At 38.8% G+C, this 14,015-nt stretch overlaps 1 protein-coding gene across 2 annotated transcripts in view; it reads left to right on the forward strand.

Moving 5' to 3' along the window:
* The window catches only part of ZPLD1 (zona pellucida like domain containing 1), a 421,436-nt gene that overhangs the window by 376,571 nt on the left and 30,850 nt on the right, over positions 1 to 14,015 (forward strand). For both annotated transcript variants that reach the window (XM_043449013.1, XM_043449014.1), the window contains one exon: positions 112 to 225. In XM_043449013.1, the coding sequence (XP_043304948.1) occupies positions 120 to 225 (106 nt within the window). In that variant the 5' untranslated portion in view covers positions 112 to 119. The remainder of the gene's footprint in view (positions 1 to 111; positions 226 to 14,015) is intronic.

A 14,015-nucleotide genomic window follows, 5' to 3' on the forward strand; every position in this document is an offset into this window, starting at 1 on the left:
ACAGATGTAGACAGCCTGCTTGTCCAACAGTGAGTTGAGAGCAGCCTCAGTCTTACCAGCAAGTAAGAGGGAAGGCTGGTGATGTCCACATGAAAAATAACTCTTTTCTAGGTTTTGCAATGGAACAGATATGGTTGCTGTTGCTACTAACAACTAGAGTGCTTCCGGGTTCTGCTCAGTTCAATGGCTACAATTGTGATGCCAACCTCCACAGTAGATTTCCTGGTAAGTCTGAACGCAGTCTTTTCTCTAATTGTATCTGGAGAGAGTGATTATGTTTAAATAGAAAATGATTTAAATGCATATGTAAAATGAGGGGGATATCTGTCTTTACTAAGTGGATATTAACAAATGGAAAATGACAAAAGACATTTTTCTGAAGTTGTAATTTATAACCACATTAACATATAAAGTGTTCATTGTATTAGTTTATATTATTATAATGGCTGCTCACAGATGTGAAAAATATTAGCTAATGATTCATAAAATTGGGAGAGGCTAATGTCATTCAAAATTTGTCTACTTGATGGACTTTTTCTCATAAATTAATTCAGACTTTAAAATTTTCCATTATATTCTAATAGATTTATTTAGGAAGAATACTTAGAAAATGACTGTGAAATATTATACAGTACTCAAACAGAATACTATTTCGATGAAATGTTGGTCACCAAAAGTACACAGGCCAGCTTCAGAATGTGTTTCAGAGCAATCCATTAATATTTTGACAGACATGAGACTTTGACCATCTTGATGGGTGTGTCCCACAGGTTGTTAAAATCTGCATTTTTTTTAGAGGCAATTTGAGGTTTCACTTAAACATTCATCTTTTTATATCAGCTGAAGTTATAGAGCCATAGTTCAATATTTACAAAAAAAGGATTAGGTAATCTGAAACTATTTTTCTACATATGCATTGCAAACTGAAATACATTCTCCCATGTTTTACGTGCTCCTGTGTTTGGAGCATGGCAGAGCAATAGCGCACCTACACAGAGCAATCAGCAGGTAGTTATTTAGTTGATGTGAAGTTTCTAATTTATTGAGCACAGGTAATCCGGCTTGCTCCAGGATAAAGAAAGAATATGTAGAAATATCTTCATGAGCCCAGATCTAGTATGAGACTATTTGGTAGGTTAAGTAAAATAAGGAGTTCAGGATGAGGAATGTCTAAAAGCAAGTCTACAAAGGTAAGTTCAGGCAGGGTTCTTAATGATTTTGAATACACATATGATAGGATTTTTTTTTTAACCTTTTTACTATGGAAAATTTAAAATATATTCAAAAGTAGAGATTAGTAAAAAAAAAAAAAAAAAGACAAAAACCCATAGTAATCATCCAGCTTCATCAGTTGTCAGCATTTATAAATTTTGTTTCATGTGTCTTTCCTACAACTCCCATCTCTAAAATATTTTAAAATAAATTCATTTTTCATGTTTCATTATATATAAGTGAAAAAAACTTTAAAAATCATTGCACGTATTTGTTTAATAAACTTAATAATAATTCCTTAATATCATTCAATATTCAGCCAAGTTGCCTCTAAATCAATATGGTACATTTGTTGATGCATTTCTTGAGTTTGTTTTAATGTATAGCATGCCTTAGCTTTTCTAAAATGCCATTTATCTCTGTAAGTAACTTGGTCATTTGTTTCTTAGAATTCCAACACTCTGGATCTGGTTGAGTGTAACTCCTTTGTGTCATTTAACATGCTCCTCTTTTCCTATATAACCTGCTAACTGATTAGAGCTAGAGGTTTGAATAAATAAATTCAGGTTCAGTTGTTTTGGCAAAAGTAATTTGTGTATTATTTGTGTAATGAAAGTGTTTCAGCCTTATTTTGTAGGCCATGAAGAGCCATTGCATCTTTTTAAACCCACCTTTTTAAGGATTTTATGGGGTCACATCTTATTTGAGAAAGTAGACATTGGGGAAAACTGTGAAAGACAGAATCGAGTGAGAAGAGACTAGTGGCAGAGAGAAATGTCACGAAGGCAGTGGCAACGGAAGCAGAAGGAGGCAGGTGTTCAGAGATACAGAGTTCTGTGGTGGATACGTCAGAACTTGAGAACTGATTTGATTTGGGAGGTGAGCCAAGGAGAAGACCAGAGGGTATTTTGAAATTGAATAATTCAGTGTTGATACTGTTAACTGACCCTGAGAGCATAGGGCATTTGCATGTTTTAGAAAGGAAGTTTGGATTTGAGAAGAATGACTTTGAAGTACTTTTAGAATGTAGAGAGGCAGCCTCTACCCAGAAGTAGGAAATACAGACCTGGTCTGAGGAGAGGGGCTGGAGACTGAAAGAAGCGATGTGAGAGTTGGATTGCGGTGCAGCGAGTGAGCAGTGAAGGAGAGACAGGAGAAGGGAGGAGGAGAGGTGTGGAAATACACCGCCCTGTAAATAACTTTGGGGGTGAAGGAGGACGGGGGAGGAGCTGAGCTCATGTTCATGAGTGAGAAAAGAGGGTTTGGGGATTCGAGGACTAGAGACACCTCATCTATTACGTAAGAATATGAATCAGCAAAGGGGCAGGATTCAGAGCCTGGGAATCCTAACAACAACAACAAAATACTAGCAAAGTATATGCATGAGCAAAGGGAAAGTATGCAGAGATGGAATACTAACAAAGAAACACCTCATGCAGGAAGATTGCTCAGTAGAGAGAATATAGCTGACGTTGTAGTTATTACACTTGTAAAGATAAACTGAACATGTAAATGAGCCAAGGAGTGACTAGGACAGCAAAAGGAAGTATTTTTCATGTGGTAAATTTTAAAAATGGTGTGGAAGCTTCCGTCTACAAGAGCACCTTCTGATCACCAGCATCCAAGCCCGCTGAGACAGTTGCTATGTTTGGGCGTCATCACTTCACCCCAGATGTGCGGTGCTTACTCGCTCAGTCTTGCCTGACTGTTTGCGACCCCACGGACTGCAGCCCACCAGGCTCCTCTGTCCATGGGGATTCTCCAAGCGAGAATGCTGGAGTGGCTTGGATGGGATCTTCCCAACCCAGGGATCGAACCCAGCTCTCCTGCACTGCAGGCAGATTCTTTACCGACAGAGCAACCAGGGAAGCCCTTACCCCCACTATGTAGTATCAGAATCTCTGAATGTGGTACTGGGAATTTTTAAAAAAATCCTGCAGATGAGTCTCATGTGCATTATGATTGAGAACAATTCACAGTGTGTTCTATTATTGAGTCCATTATTCCAGTCAAAAGCATAATCATGTATTAAGGAAATATAACTAAAAACAAAATCTCCTCCCAACCCAGAAATCCTTTCCACTAACATAGCAGACATGAAAACACTCATTGAATTAGCATTAAACCAGAATATGATGTTCGTTATAGGCAATTCACTGAAAATTTGCAAAGGCAGAAAGGAATCTCACTCTTCTACATAGTCAAGCAGAGACAGCAAATTATATGCATATTTTCAAAATAAGTAATAACTGTCCTCAGGTAAGAGGGCTTGGCAGCACCGTTTGTCATGTATAGTTCACCCTGAATTTACCTGGTTATTGGGGTGACCATTCATGCTAGTGTATTAGCTTTATCCAGAGAAAAAATAAAATGCTCACATCTTTATGAAAGGAGGTACTTTTGCAATTTGAAGCGAGGTTCCAACTGAAGTTAGGCTCCCAGCCTTCCCAGACTGTGATATAAGGGCATTACTTTCCTTGATGTTTATATTTCTAAGAGATAGTTCCCAAGTCCTTGAGAAAGATGTCCCTCAGTAGTAAAGCTAATTTTCAAAAGAATTTATATACATTTCATGAACATCAGAAAGTACTCATGTGTTTTCTGATATAAATGATCTCTTTATTTTCAACAGGGAAAATTAAAATTTGTATTTGTTCTTACACATTTTAGCACTTTTATTTCTGTTGGGCTTAGACAACAAGTATCCACACGTCCCAAACCTGTGCATACACACACACATATTGTTGCAGTTTATTATTATTATTATTTTTCATTTATTTTTATTAGTTGGAGGCTAATTACTTTACAATATTGTAGTGGTTTTTGCCATACATTGACATGAATCAGCCATATTGTTGCAATTTAAAATTTATATTAAAAAATATCTAAAATTCAGATAAATTGAAAGCACAGCAGAGGCTTTAGTTATATGGATATTCTTTCCAAGAATTTTTGCAGCCCAGTTTTTAAGCCCATTTTTGCAGATTGCTTGTAAAAGAAGATCAGAGTGAATAAATAAAGCCTGAAGGTTAATTGCTCACTTCCCTCTTGACTTGTGGCTTCTCTTCCACATCAAGATCACCCTTGATGTCATCAAGAGCTCCACAAGCTGCTCAGATACTAAGCAAAGGCCTAGAATGAGAATGAGTCTGGCAAAGGAAGGAGCTATCTAAATGCAAAGTAATGTTAATAATGATGAGAGTAATCATCTCACCCTATCTGACCTTTGCTGTTTCATGACATTAGAACTATTTTCTTTAATTTCCATGGCATTTATCCTTGAGTCAAGGGAACTATCATGGTTTAATATATTTTAAGTTTAAAGGGACACCATTTAATTTTAAAGGTAGTTAACTCTTGGCTATCCAAACTAGTATCAGGGAATAGACTCTTGCCCCACTGACATTATAATGATGCTCTTCCAAGAATAAAACTCAAACCGTAGAGGACTTTTCGAGTACCAAGGAATGATTTGGCTGCCAAAGTGAAATATACAGGTAAGTCTTTTTGGCCTCTGCAACTAATGTACACTAGTCTCTCTTTTAGAAGATGGTATATATAGGAGTCTGCTTGAGCTTCTGAGTCCCTAAAGAAGTCTTTAATGATAAAGGCACAATCAAGGAAAAGATTAGGACACCAGAAACTTTGTGACCTGACATTGTTTTATGATGAACTAATGAGTCACAGGAAACTGAATGTTAGTGTTATATAACTTGTCATTTTGTATTCTATTTGAAATAGCACTCTGTTCAGTTCAGTTCAGTCACTCAGTCGTGTCCGACTCTTTGCGACCCCATGAATCGCAGCACGCCAGGCCTCCCTGTCCATCACCAACTCCCGGAGTTTACCCAAACTCATGTCCATCGAGTCGGTGATGCCACCCAACCATCTCAACCTCTGTCATCCCCTTCTCCTCCTGCTCCCAATCCCTCCCAGCATCAGGGTCTTTTCAAATGAGTCAACTCTTCGTATCAGGTGGTCAAAGTATTGGAGTTTCAGCTTCAGCATCAGTCCCTCCAATGAACACCCAGGACTGATCTCCTTTAGGATGGACTGGTTGGATCTCCTTGCAGTCCAAGGGACTCTCAAGAGTCTTCTCCAACACCACAGTCCAAAAGCATCAATTCTTCGGCGCTCAGCTTTCTTCACAGTCCAACTCTCACATCCTTACATGACACTAGAAAAACCATAGCCTTGACTAGATGGACCTTTGTTGGCAATGTAATGTCTCTGATTTTTAATATGTTGTCTAGGTTGGTCATAACTTTCCTTCCAAGGAGTAAGCGTCTTTTAATTTCATGGCTGCAATCACCATCTTCAGTGATTTTGGAGCCCCAAAAAATAAAGTCAGCCACTGTTTCCCCTGTTTCCCCCTCTATTTTCCATGAAGTGATGGGACCAGATGCCATGATCTTAGTTTTCTGAATGGTGAGTTTTAAGCCAGCTTTTTCACTCTCCTCTTTCACTTTCATCAAGAGGCTCTTTAGTTCCTCTTCACTTTCTGCCATAAAGGTGGTGTCATCTGCATATATGAGGTTATTGATATTTCTCCTGGCAGTCTTGATTCCAACTTGTGCTTCCTCCAGCCCAGCGTTTCTCATGATGTACTCTGCATTTAAGTTAAATAAGCAGGGTTGATTGGTTATTACAATAAATCAAAAGAATGTCTCAAGGCTGTATAGATCTTACTAGACCCACTCTCACAATTTACATTTTAAGATGACAGGATTAGAACTAACAGTAGAAAGATTTTACCAGACCAACTCCCATAATATACATTTTAGGATAACAGGATTAGTCAGAAGGTTTTCAAGAAGGAGAAACTGTCCTGAAGCAGGATACATTGTTGTTATATGATCCTTAGTAGAGTTTAAGCTGAGTTGTTTTGTTGTGTAATCATCTGCTCTGGGCTTAAAGAAAAAACATTTTATGTGACTAAGACTAAGGAATTTAGAGAAAATAAATGTTTGTCCTTTTCTCCTCCTTGAGAATTCCAGATCCCTCTCTCCTCCTCTGGGACCCTGGGCTTCTTATCAACCTGCCTAGGAATTGAATCTCTCAATTGTATCTCAATAAAAGTGGAATTTGCTCAATAACCTCAGATATGCAGATGACACCACCCTTCTGGCAGAAAGCAAAGAAGAACTAAGGAGCCTCTTAATGAAAGTGAAGAGGAGAGTGAAAAAGTTTGCTTAATTCACCATTCAGAAAACTAAAATCATGGCATCTGGTCCCATCACTTCATGGAAAATAGATGGGGAAACGGTGGAAGCAGTGTCAGACTTTATTTTTTGGGGCTCCAAAATCACTGCCGATGATGATTGCAGCCATGAAATTAAAAGACGCTTACTCCTTGGAAGGAAAGTTATGACCAACCTAGACAGCATATTAAAAATCAGAGACATTACATTGCCAACAAAGGTCCGTCTAGTCAAGGCTATGGGTTTTCCAGTGGTCATGTATGGATGTGAGAGTTGGACTTTGAAGAAAGCTGAGCACCGAAAAATTGATGCTTTGAACTGTGGTGTTGGAGAAGACTCTTGAGAGTCCCTTGGACTGCAAGGAGATCCAACCAGTCCATCCTAAAGGAGATCAGTCCTGGGTGTTCATTGGGAGGACTGATGCTGAAGCTGAAACTCCAATACTTTGGTCACCTGATACGAAGAGCTGACTCATTTGAAAAGACCCTGATGATGGGAAAGATTGAAGGCAGGAGGAGAAGGGGACGACAGAGGATGAGGTGGTTGGATGGCATCACTGACTCAATGGACATGAGTTTGAGTCAACTCTGGGAGTTGGTGATGGACAGGGAGGCCTGGAGTGCTGCGATTCATGGGTCGCAAAGAGTCGGACATGACTGAGCAACTGAACTAAAATGTTAAAATACCATGTAAATGGAGAATCACAATAGAAATTGCCACATTAAAGAATTTGAAACATCCTATGATAGAAAAATTTATTTAGCTTTTTTCAGGAGCATCTTTGCTAAGGAACCTTTTTTTTTCCTAGTAATATTGATTAATATTTCAATAAGTACCAGTATTTCATAGGAAATACAATAGATAATCACCTTATTTCATTGCTAGACTTCTTCAGTGAGTCAATAAAAATGAGCTGTCCAATTTTGTATTAGACTTTGCCTGACCATTGCACTGTTCCGGACCCAAAGCCAGGGTGGCAAATGGGATAATTATTCCAGGGAATATGCTCTGACCCTCTGTGTAGATAAGAAAGTCCACCACCCCTTCTTTCCTACACAGTGGTAGTATTTTGGCCTCCAAGCTGTGAAGAGGATGCCTGCTTTTATTTTGCATCTGTGACTGCAATTACTGCACCAGATGAGGCAGAAGAAGTGATCCAGCCAGCGATTGCTGATCGCATCCTGATTAATCTTCAGTGATAAAGTGCAGTGGAGAGAAGAGGAATTCGTCAGCAAGTGCAATGACTGAATGATTCAGAGTCTCTCCCTTTATTTTAATAATGAAGTTCTTTACTGCATGGATTTTTTTAAATTTCTTCTACTTGTATAAGTAAAACCTATATTCTTTCTTCTGCTTGAAAAAGACTGAACTCTTCTAATTCCAAAGAATGTGAAGCAGCAAGTGCAAATAGAAGTCTGCAGTTTGTCTGAGACTGTATATTCATTTCTTACAACCCTGCAAAACACAGCTTTCATTCACTAATGAAAAACAGATGTGGAAAATTGAGGTGGTCAGGTACCTGTTCAATACTGAGAGGAAACCTGAATTCCTAATCCACTTTAAATTCTTCATCAACTGCTGATATTAGGGGTAGATAAAGTATCATTACCCTTTTAAACTTCTTGTTTTTTTTAGCACCAAAGCCTCAGTATTGTATAAAAACTCAGGAGGAGAAGTAGTTTTCAAAAATGAGTTAAAACAACACAAATAGCATCTATTTTCTAAGCAATTTTTTTAAAGTTTATGTAGTGTCAAATATCACTACTCTTATTTTATAGAGATAGAAATGGAAATAATATATAAATTACTTTTATAATCTGCTAAGATTATATCATTTTGGAATATCTATTGGAGTACAAGAAATAGAGTTGACCTTCTGTATCCACAGGTCCACATCTGTGGATTCAACCAAACTTGGGTTGAAAATATTGAGGGGGAAAAAAAAAATCTAGGAAGTTCCAAAAGTAAAACTTGAATTTGCTGCATGCCAATAAATATTTACAAAGAATTTACATAACATTTACATAAAATTTACATTGTATTATAAGTAATCTAAAAATGATTTAAAGTATACAGGAGGGTGTGCGTGTAGGCTATATGCAAATACTATGCATGCCATTTTAATTAAGGGCTTTGAGCATCTGTGGATTTTTTTTTTTTAATTTTGGTATCCAAGGATGGCTCTAGAGTCAACCCCACATGGGTATTGAGGGATGACTGTCCTGTATTTCCAGGTGAGATTTCTGTGGCACTACAAGGCAGCACAGGGCTTCCAGGTGGTAATGGACGGTAATGCATCTGCCTGCCAGTGCAGGAGACCGGGATTCGATCTCTGGGTTGGGAAGATTGCCTGGAGGAGGAAATAGCAACCCACTCCAGTCTTCTTGCCTGGGAAATCGCATGGACAGAGGAGCCTGGCGGGGTATATAGTCCAGGGGATTGCAAAGAGTCAGACAGGACTTAATGACTGAGCACGAAGTCAGAAAGTGCACCCTTCAGTGTACAGACAAGGCTCTTCCTATTGTATTGAATAGGTTTTGATTCATAGGATCAGGTTTAAACCAATGCTATCTTAAAACCCATTGATGCAGGGACAATCACATTCATAGGAATACCTGCATCAGAACTGCACAGAGCCCTTGTCTGCTCACAGTAGATTCACCCAGCCTCACCCACGTCTCCTTTAATTGTTTCAAACAGTGTTCAGGGCATAGTCGCCATTTGAAGTGAATGTCCTGCCTCTTCTGCTTACTAAACTGCTATGGATTGTGGAATGGGGTAGAGTAATGTAGGAGAAAAAGGTTCTACTTGCAATTTTATTTCACACATGGCCACCTGAGCGCGAAAGGAGACCTATTGGGCTCCATCTCACAAAGCCTTTCACAAGTGCTCTGTCATTGCAGTTCAGACCAGTTAGTTCCTCAGAAAGAGAGTGCATGAGACACACACCCCTCCCCTTCATTGTTCATGCCTCTCTCTTTCCTGTTCCTTTCCCATTTAAATCTCTCCCACGTATAAACATATAAATCTTACAATTTGGTGGGAGTGCTTAATCCCACCAGATGGAACCCATCTAAGGATTTAATTCTGCCTAATCAAACTGTATTGTGTAGGGGAGAAAAAAATAATTTTCCCTTTTCCCTTCTAGGTCCTTAGTTGAATGCCCCTATAATAAAAGAGAGATTAACAGGAGAGAAACAAACAAAAGTTTCATAATATGTTAACCGTCTTGGGCTCCAAAATCACTGTGGGTGGTGACTGCATCCATGAAATCAGAAGAGGATTGCTTCTTATCAAAAAAGGGATGACAAACCTAGACACTGTATTGAAAAGCAGAGACATTACTCTGCTGACAAAGATCTGTATAGACAAGGCTATGGTCTTCCCAGTGATCACGTATGGTTGGGAGAGTTGGACCATAAAGAAGGCAGAGCGCCAAAGAATTGATGCCTCTGAACTGTGCTGTTGGAGAAGACTCCTGAAAGTCCCCTGGACAACAAGGAGATCAAACCAGTCAATCTTAAGAGAGATCAACCCTGAATATTCCCTGGAAGGACTGATACTGAAGCTCCAGTATTTTGGTCATCTGATGCGAACAGCCAACTCATTGGAAAAGTCCCTGATGCTGGGAAAGATTGAGGGCAGGAGAAGAGGGCATCAGAGAACAAGATGGCTGGATGGCATCACCAATGCAATGAACGTGAACTTGGGCAAACTCCAGGAGATGGTGAGGGTCAGGGAGGCCCGGTGTGCTGCAGTCCATGGGGTCTCAAAGAGTTGGATACAACTGGGCAACTGAACAACAAAACCTCCTGTACTCATGGGTGATACTTAGAAAAACTGAGTAAATGGCCCAAGTCACCACTTTAAATTCTATCTCCAGTTAAAGATAAAAGAGATGTTGGGAAAGCTGGCTATGGGAGGTTATCAAGCAAAGCATAGCAAAAAAGAGTGTTGTTGTTATGCAGATTTAGATCAGCAGCTTCCATTTTTAAGAGTTTCTGAAGATCTAGTTGTTCTACTCTTCCTTCCTGGTAGGGAGAGGGAGACACACAAATGGAGAGTTCCCTTATAAATGTAAATGTCTCTTTGAGAAGGGTAACTTCCTCTTGTTTTCAGGGATTCTCTTATGTATGATGTTTCTTAAAACTAATCAACTTAAAATAGTCCTTCTGCCCAGGAGGCATATTTTGAGGTGGCAAATTCTTCTTCCCTTCACTTACAACACTGGCATCACATGGGAACTTGTGAGAAATGCAAAAATCAGGCCTCATCCCAGATCTACGGAATCAGAATCTGCATTTTAATAAGATTCTCTGTAATGCATATTCATAAGAAGTGCTGATTGGAGCATGGTACTCATGATGTCTTGCCAGATTTGTGTTGTTTCATAACCACGGTATTTATGCTAACCCCTACTGGGTGCCACATACTTGCTCACTGTTAATGACAAGAAGGATTAGCAAATCTATTGCTCTTAAGGGGAAGTGATTTTTAAGATGTATTATTAATAATAAAGCAAGATAATTAATTGCTAGACTAATACACTTAAAAAGGCTATATACCTAAACAAATAGCAAAAACTCATTAATTTCATATTATTTACCATATTGAATTAGAAAATATCTGATGTAGAGAATTTTGATGTTCATTTAAAACTCTGAATCTCAGGCAATTGACAGAGAAAGGATAGGATATATGAGTTCTGGATGAACAGTCAAGATGAGCCCATATCATTGTGTACATATTTTCTCTGTGAATCTTGAAAGTTGATATTAAAAAGTTAGACACTGTGAATGCAGTTTGTCAAAGAGTTTAATTAAACATATTTTAATAGACACTTCCTAAGTATTTGTTGGGCACTCTGACAAAACCCACAGCATTTAATGATTTCATAATCTAGTGGAGAAGCAAATATCCACTCTCAGGAATAATATATGTAACCTTGTAGACCCACAGGGTAATGTGGAATAGGGCAGAAGAGAATGATTACATATGACTGGAAAAATGAAGTCTTATAAAAGGACACCTTGGAAATTACTTTTCTGTTCTCAGCCCACTTCTCTTACCTGAGTGCTGTCAATGAATATTTCATCTATTATTAATTGATATACTGAGTATTGATGATTATCAAATCTATAATTCTTACTCTTTACTATCCTCTAAATATTAGAGGGAGGCCTTGTGTGCTGCAGTCCGTGGGGTTACAAAGACTCGGACACAACTGAGCGATTGAATTGAACTGAACTGCACTCATATAAATTACAAAGCAATAGACTACTCTAAGGATTACAAAGTAGTGGTCCTTTTTCTCAAAGAGATCACAGTCCATAATGGGAGATTTACAGAATGATTGGGCAGATAGTGGAGTGGGATAGAAACAGACTCTTGCCCATACCAGCTGATAAAGAACAGTTTCCTGGGGAAGATGGCGCTGAGCTGAATTTTGAAGTATCTATAGGAGTTAACAACATAAAGGAGTGTAAAACGTAGCACAAAGGGGACAGCATGAATCAGGACACAAATGTGAAGTAAACATGCTCAGGCCGGTTGGCATCTGGATGATTCCAATTTCCTTTGACTTTAAAAAGCAAAGAAGTAAATGATGGGGAATGAGATCAAGCAGCAAGCACACAGGCAAAATCACAGGAAAACTTCCCATGCAAAATAATCTCTGTAAGGTAGCAAAATATCTACTTAAAGATGAAATCAAATTGTCAACTACTAGAGCATGCACCGAGAACTCTATCTATGCCTAGGGAAATGAGAGAGTATCACTGCCTTACGTGGCATACCATAGTTGTATGGAAGTGAATAGATATCATTAAATATGTTACAAGAGAGATATCATTCCCTTAACTTAAACCAATTGAAGATTTTATCTTCTTCACCTTTATTCGAGAGGAATTAATCGATGCCTATGCTAGCTTAACAATGGCAATGATTGCTTTGTCCAGACTTTGTGCTCTCTTTTCTTGTCTGTTTTATAATCGGAGACTAACTCATGCAATGGAACTGAATTTGCTACAAGCTGATCCCACTTGGAGAAATGATAACAAACTAAAGACTTTACATTTTAAGAAAAGGATCTGTTCAAATCCATCCTAACCTAGCTTTCTAAAGACTTGTCACTCTCCAGAGAAACACATTCTTCCCTGGTTGTATATAGTAAAGACATCTATTCAGTACACCTTTTCCATTTGTGAGGATTTGAGGGAAGAAAAAAAATGCCACTTCATGTTGCCAAAGGGCACTTCTGCCAAAAGTAGACATTTTTTCCAGTTGTTAACAGTTGCTCTCAACAACAAATTTTTTTAGCCTTTTTATTGTCCAATCCCTGGCCAGAATTGAAACAATCCTTTGAACAATCAGTTCATTTCAGTTCAGTTCAGTTGCTCAGTTGTGTCTGACTCTTTGCAGCCCCATGGACTGCAGCACGCCAGGCCTCCCTGTCCATCATCAACTACCGGAGTTTATTCAAACTCATGACTATTGAGTCGGTGATGCCATCCAACCATCTCATCCTCTGTCATTCCCTTCTCTTGCGTTCAATCTTTCCCAGCATCAGGGTCTTTTCCAATGAGTCAGTTCTTCACATCAGGTGGCCAAAGTACTGAAGTTTTTCAGCTTCAACATCAGTCCTTCCAGTGAATATTCAGGACTGATTTCCTTTAGGATGGACTGGTTGGATCTCTTTGCTGTCCAAGGGACTCTCAAGAGTCTTCTCCAACACCATAGTTCAAAAGCATCAATTTTTCAGTGCTCAGCTTTCTTTGTAGTCCAACTCTCACATCCGTACATGACTACTGGAAAAACCATAACTTTGACTAGACAAACCTTTGTTGGCAAAGTAATGTCTCTGCCTTTTAATAACCTATCTAGGTTGGTCATAACTCTTCTTTCAAGGAGCCAGCGTCTTTTAATTTCATGGCTGCAATCACCATCTGCAGTGATTTTGGAGCCCCCCAAAATAAGGCCTGTCACTGTTTCTATTGCTTCCCCAACTATTTGCAGTGAAGCGATGGGACCAGATGCCATTATCTTAGTTTTCTGAATGTTGAGTTTTAAGCCAACTTTTTCACTCTCCTCTTTCACTTTCATCAAGAGGCTCTTTAGTTCTTCTTCACTTTCTGCCGTAAAGGTGGTGTCATCTGCATATCTGAGGTTATTGATATTTCTCCCAGCAATCTTGATTCCAGCTTGTGCTTCATCCAGCCCAGCATTTCTCATGATGTACTCTGCATATAAGTTAAATAAATAAGCAGGGTGATAATATAGCGCTTTGACATTCTCCTTTCCCAATTTGGAACCAGTCTGTTTCATGTCCAGTTGTAACTGTTGCTTCCTGACCTGCAGACAGATTTCTCAGGAGGCAGGTCAGATAGTCTGGTATTCCCGTCTCTTTAAGAATTTTCCACAGTTTGTTGTGATCCACACAGTCAAAGGCTTTGGCATAGTTAATAAAGCATAAGTAGATGTTTTTTTGGAACTCTCTGGCTTTTTCGATGATCCAATGGATACTGGAAATTTACTCACTGGAATACATCGTTGAATATCTTAGTTTCCTGCTCTATGGGACTTTCAATTTATTGAGAAAACAAT

Source organism: Cervus canadensis, chromosome 27 (genome assembly GCF_019320065.1).
Source record: "Cervus canadensis isolate Bull #8, Minnesota chromosome 27, ASM1932006v1, whole genome shotgun sequence".
Taxonomy (NCBI): domain Eukaryota; kingdom Metazoa; phylum Chordata; class Mammalia; order Artiodactyla; family Cervidae; genus Cervus; species Cervus canadensis.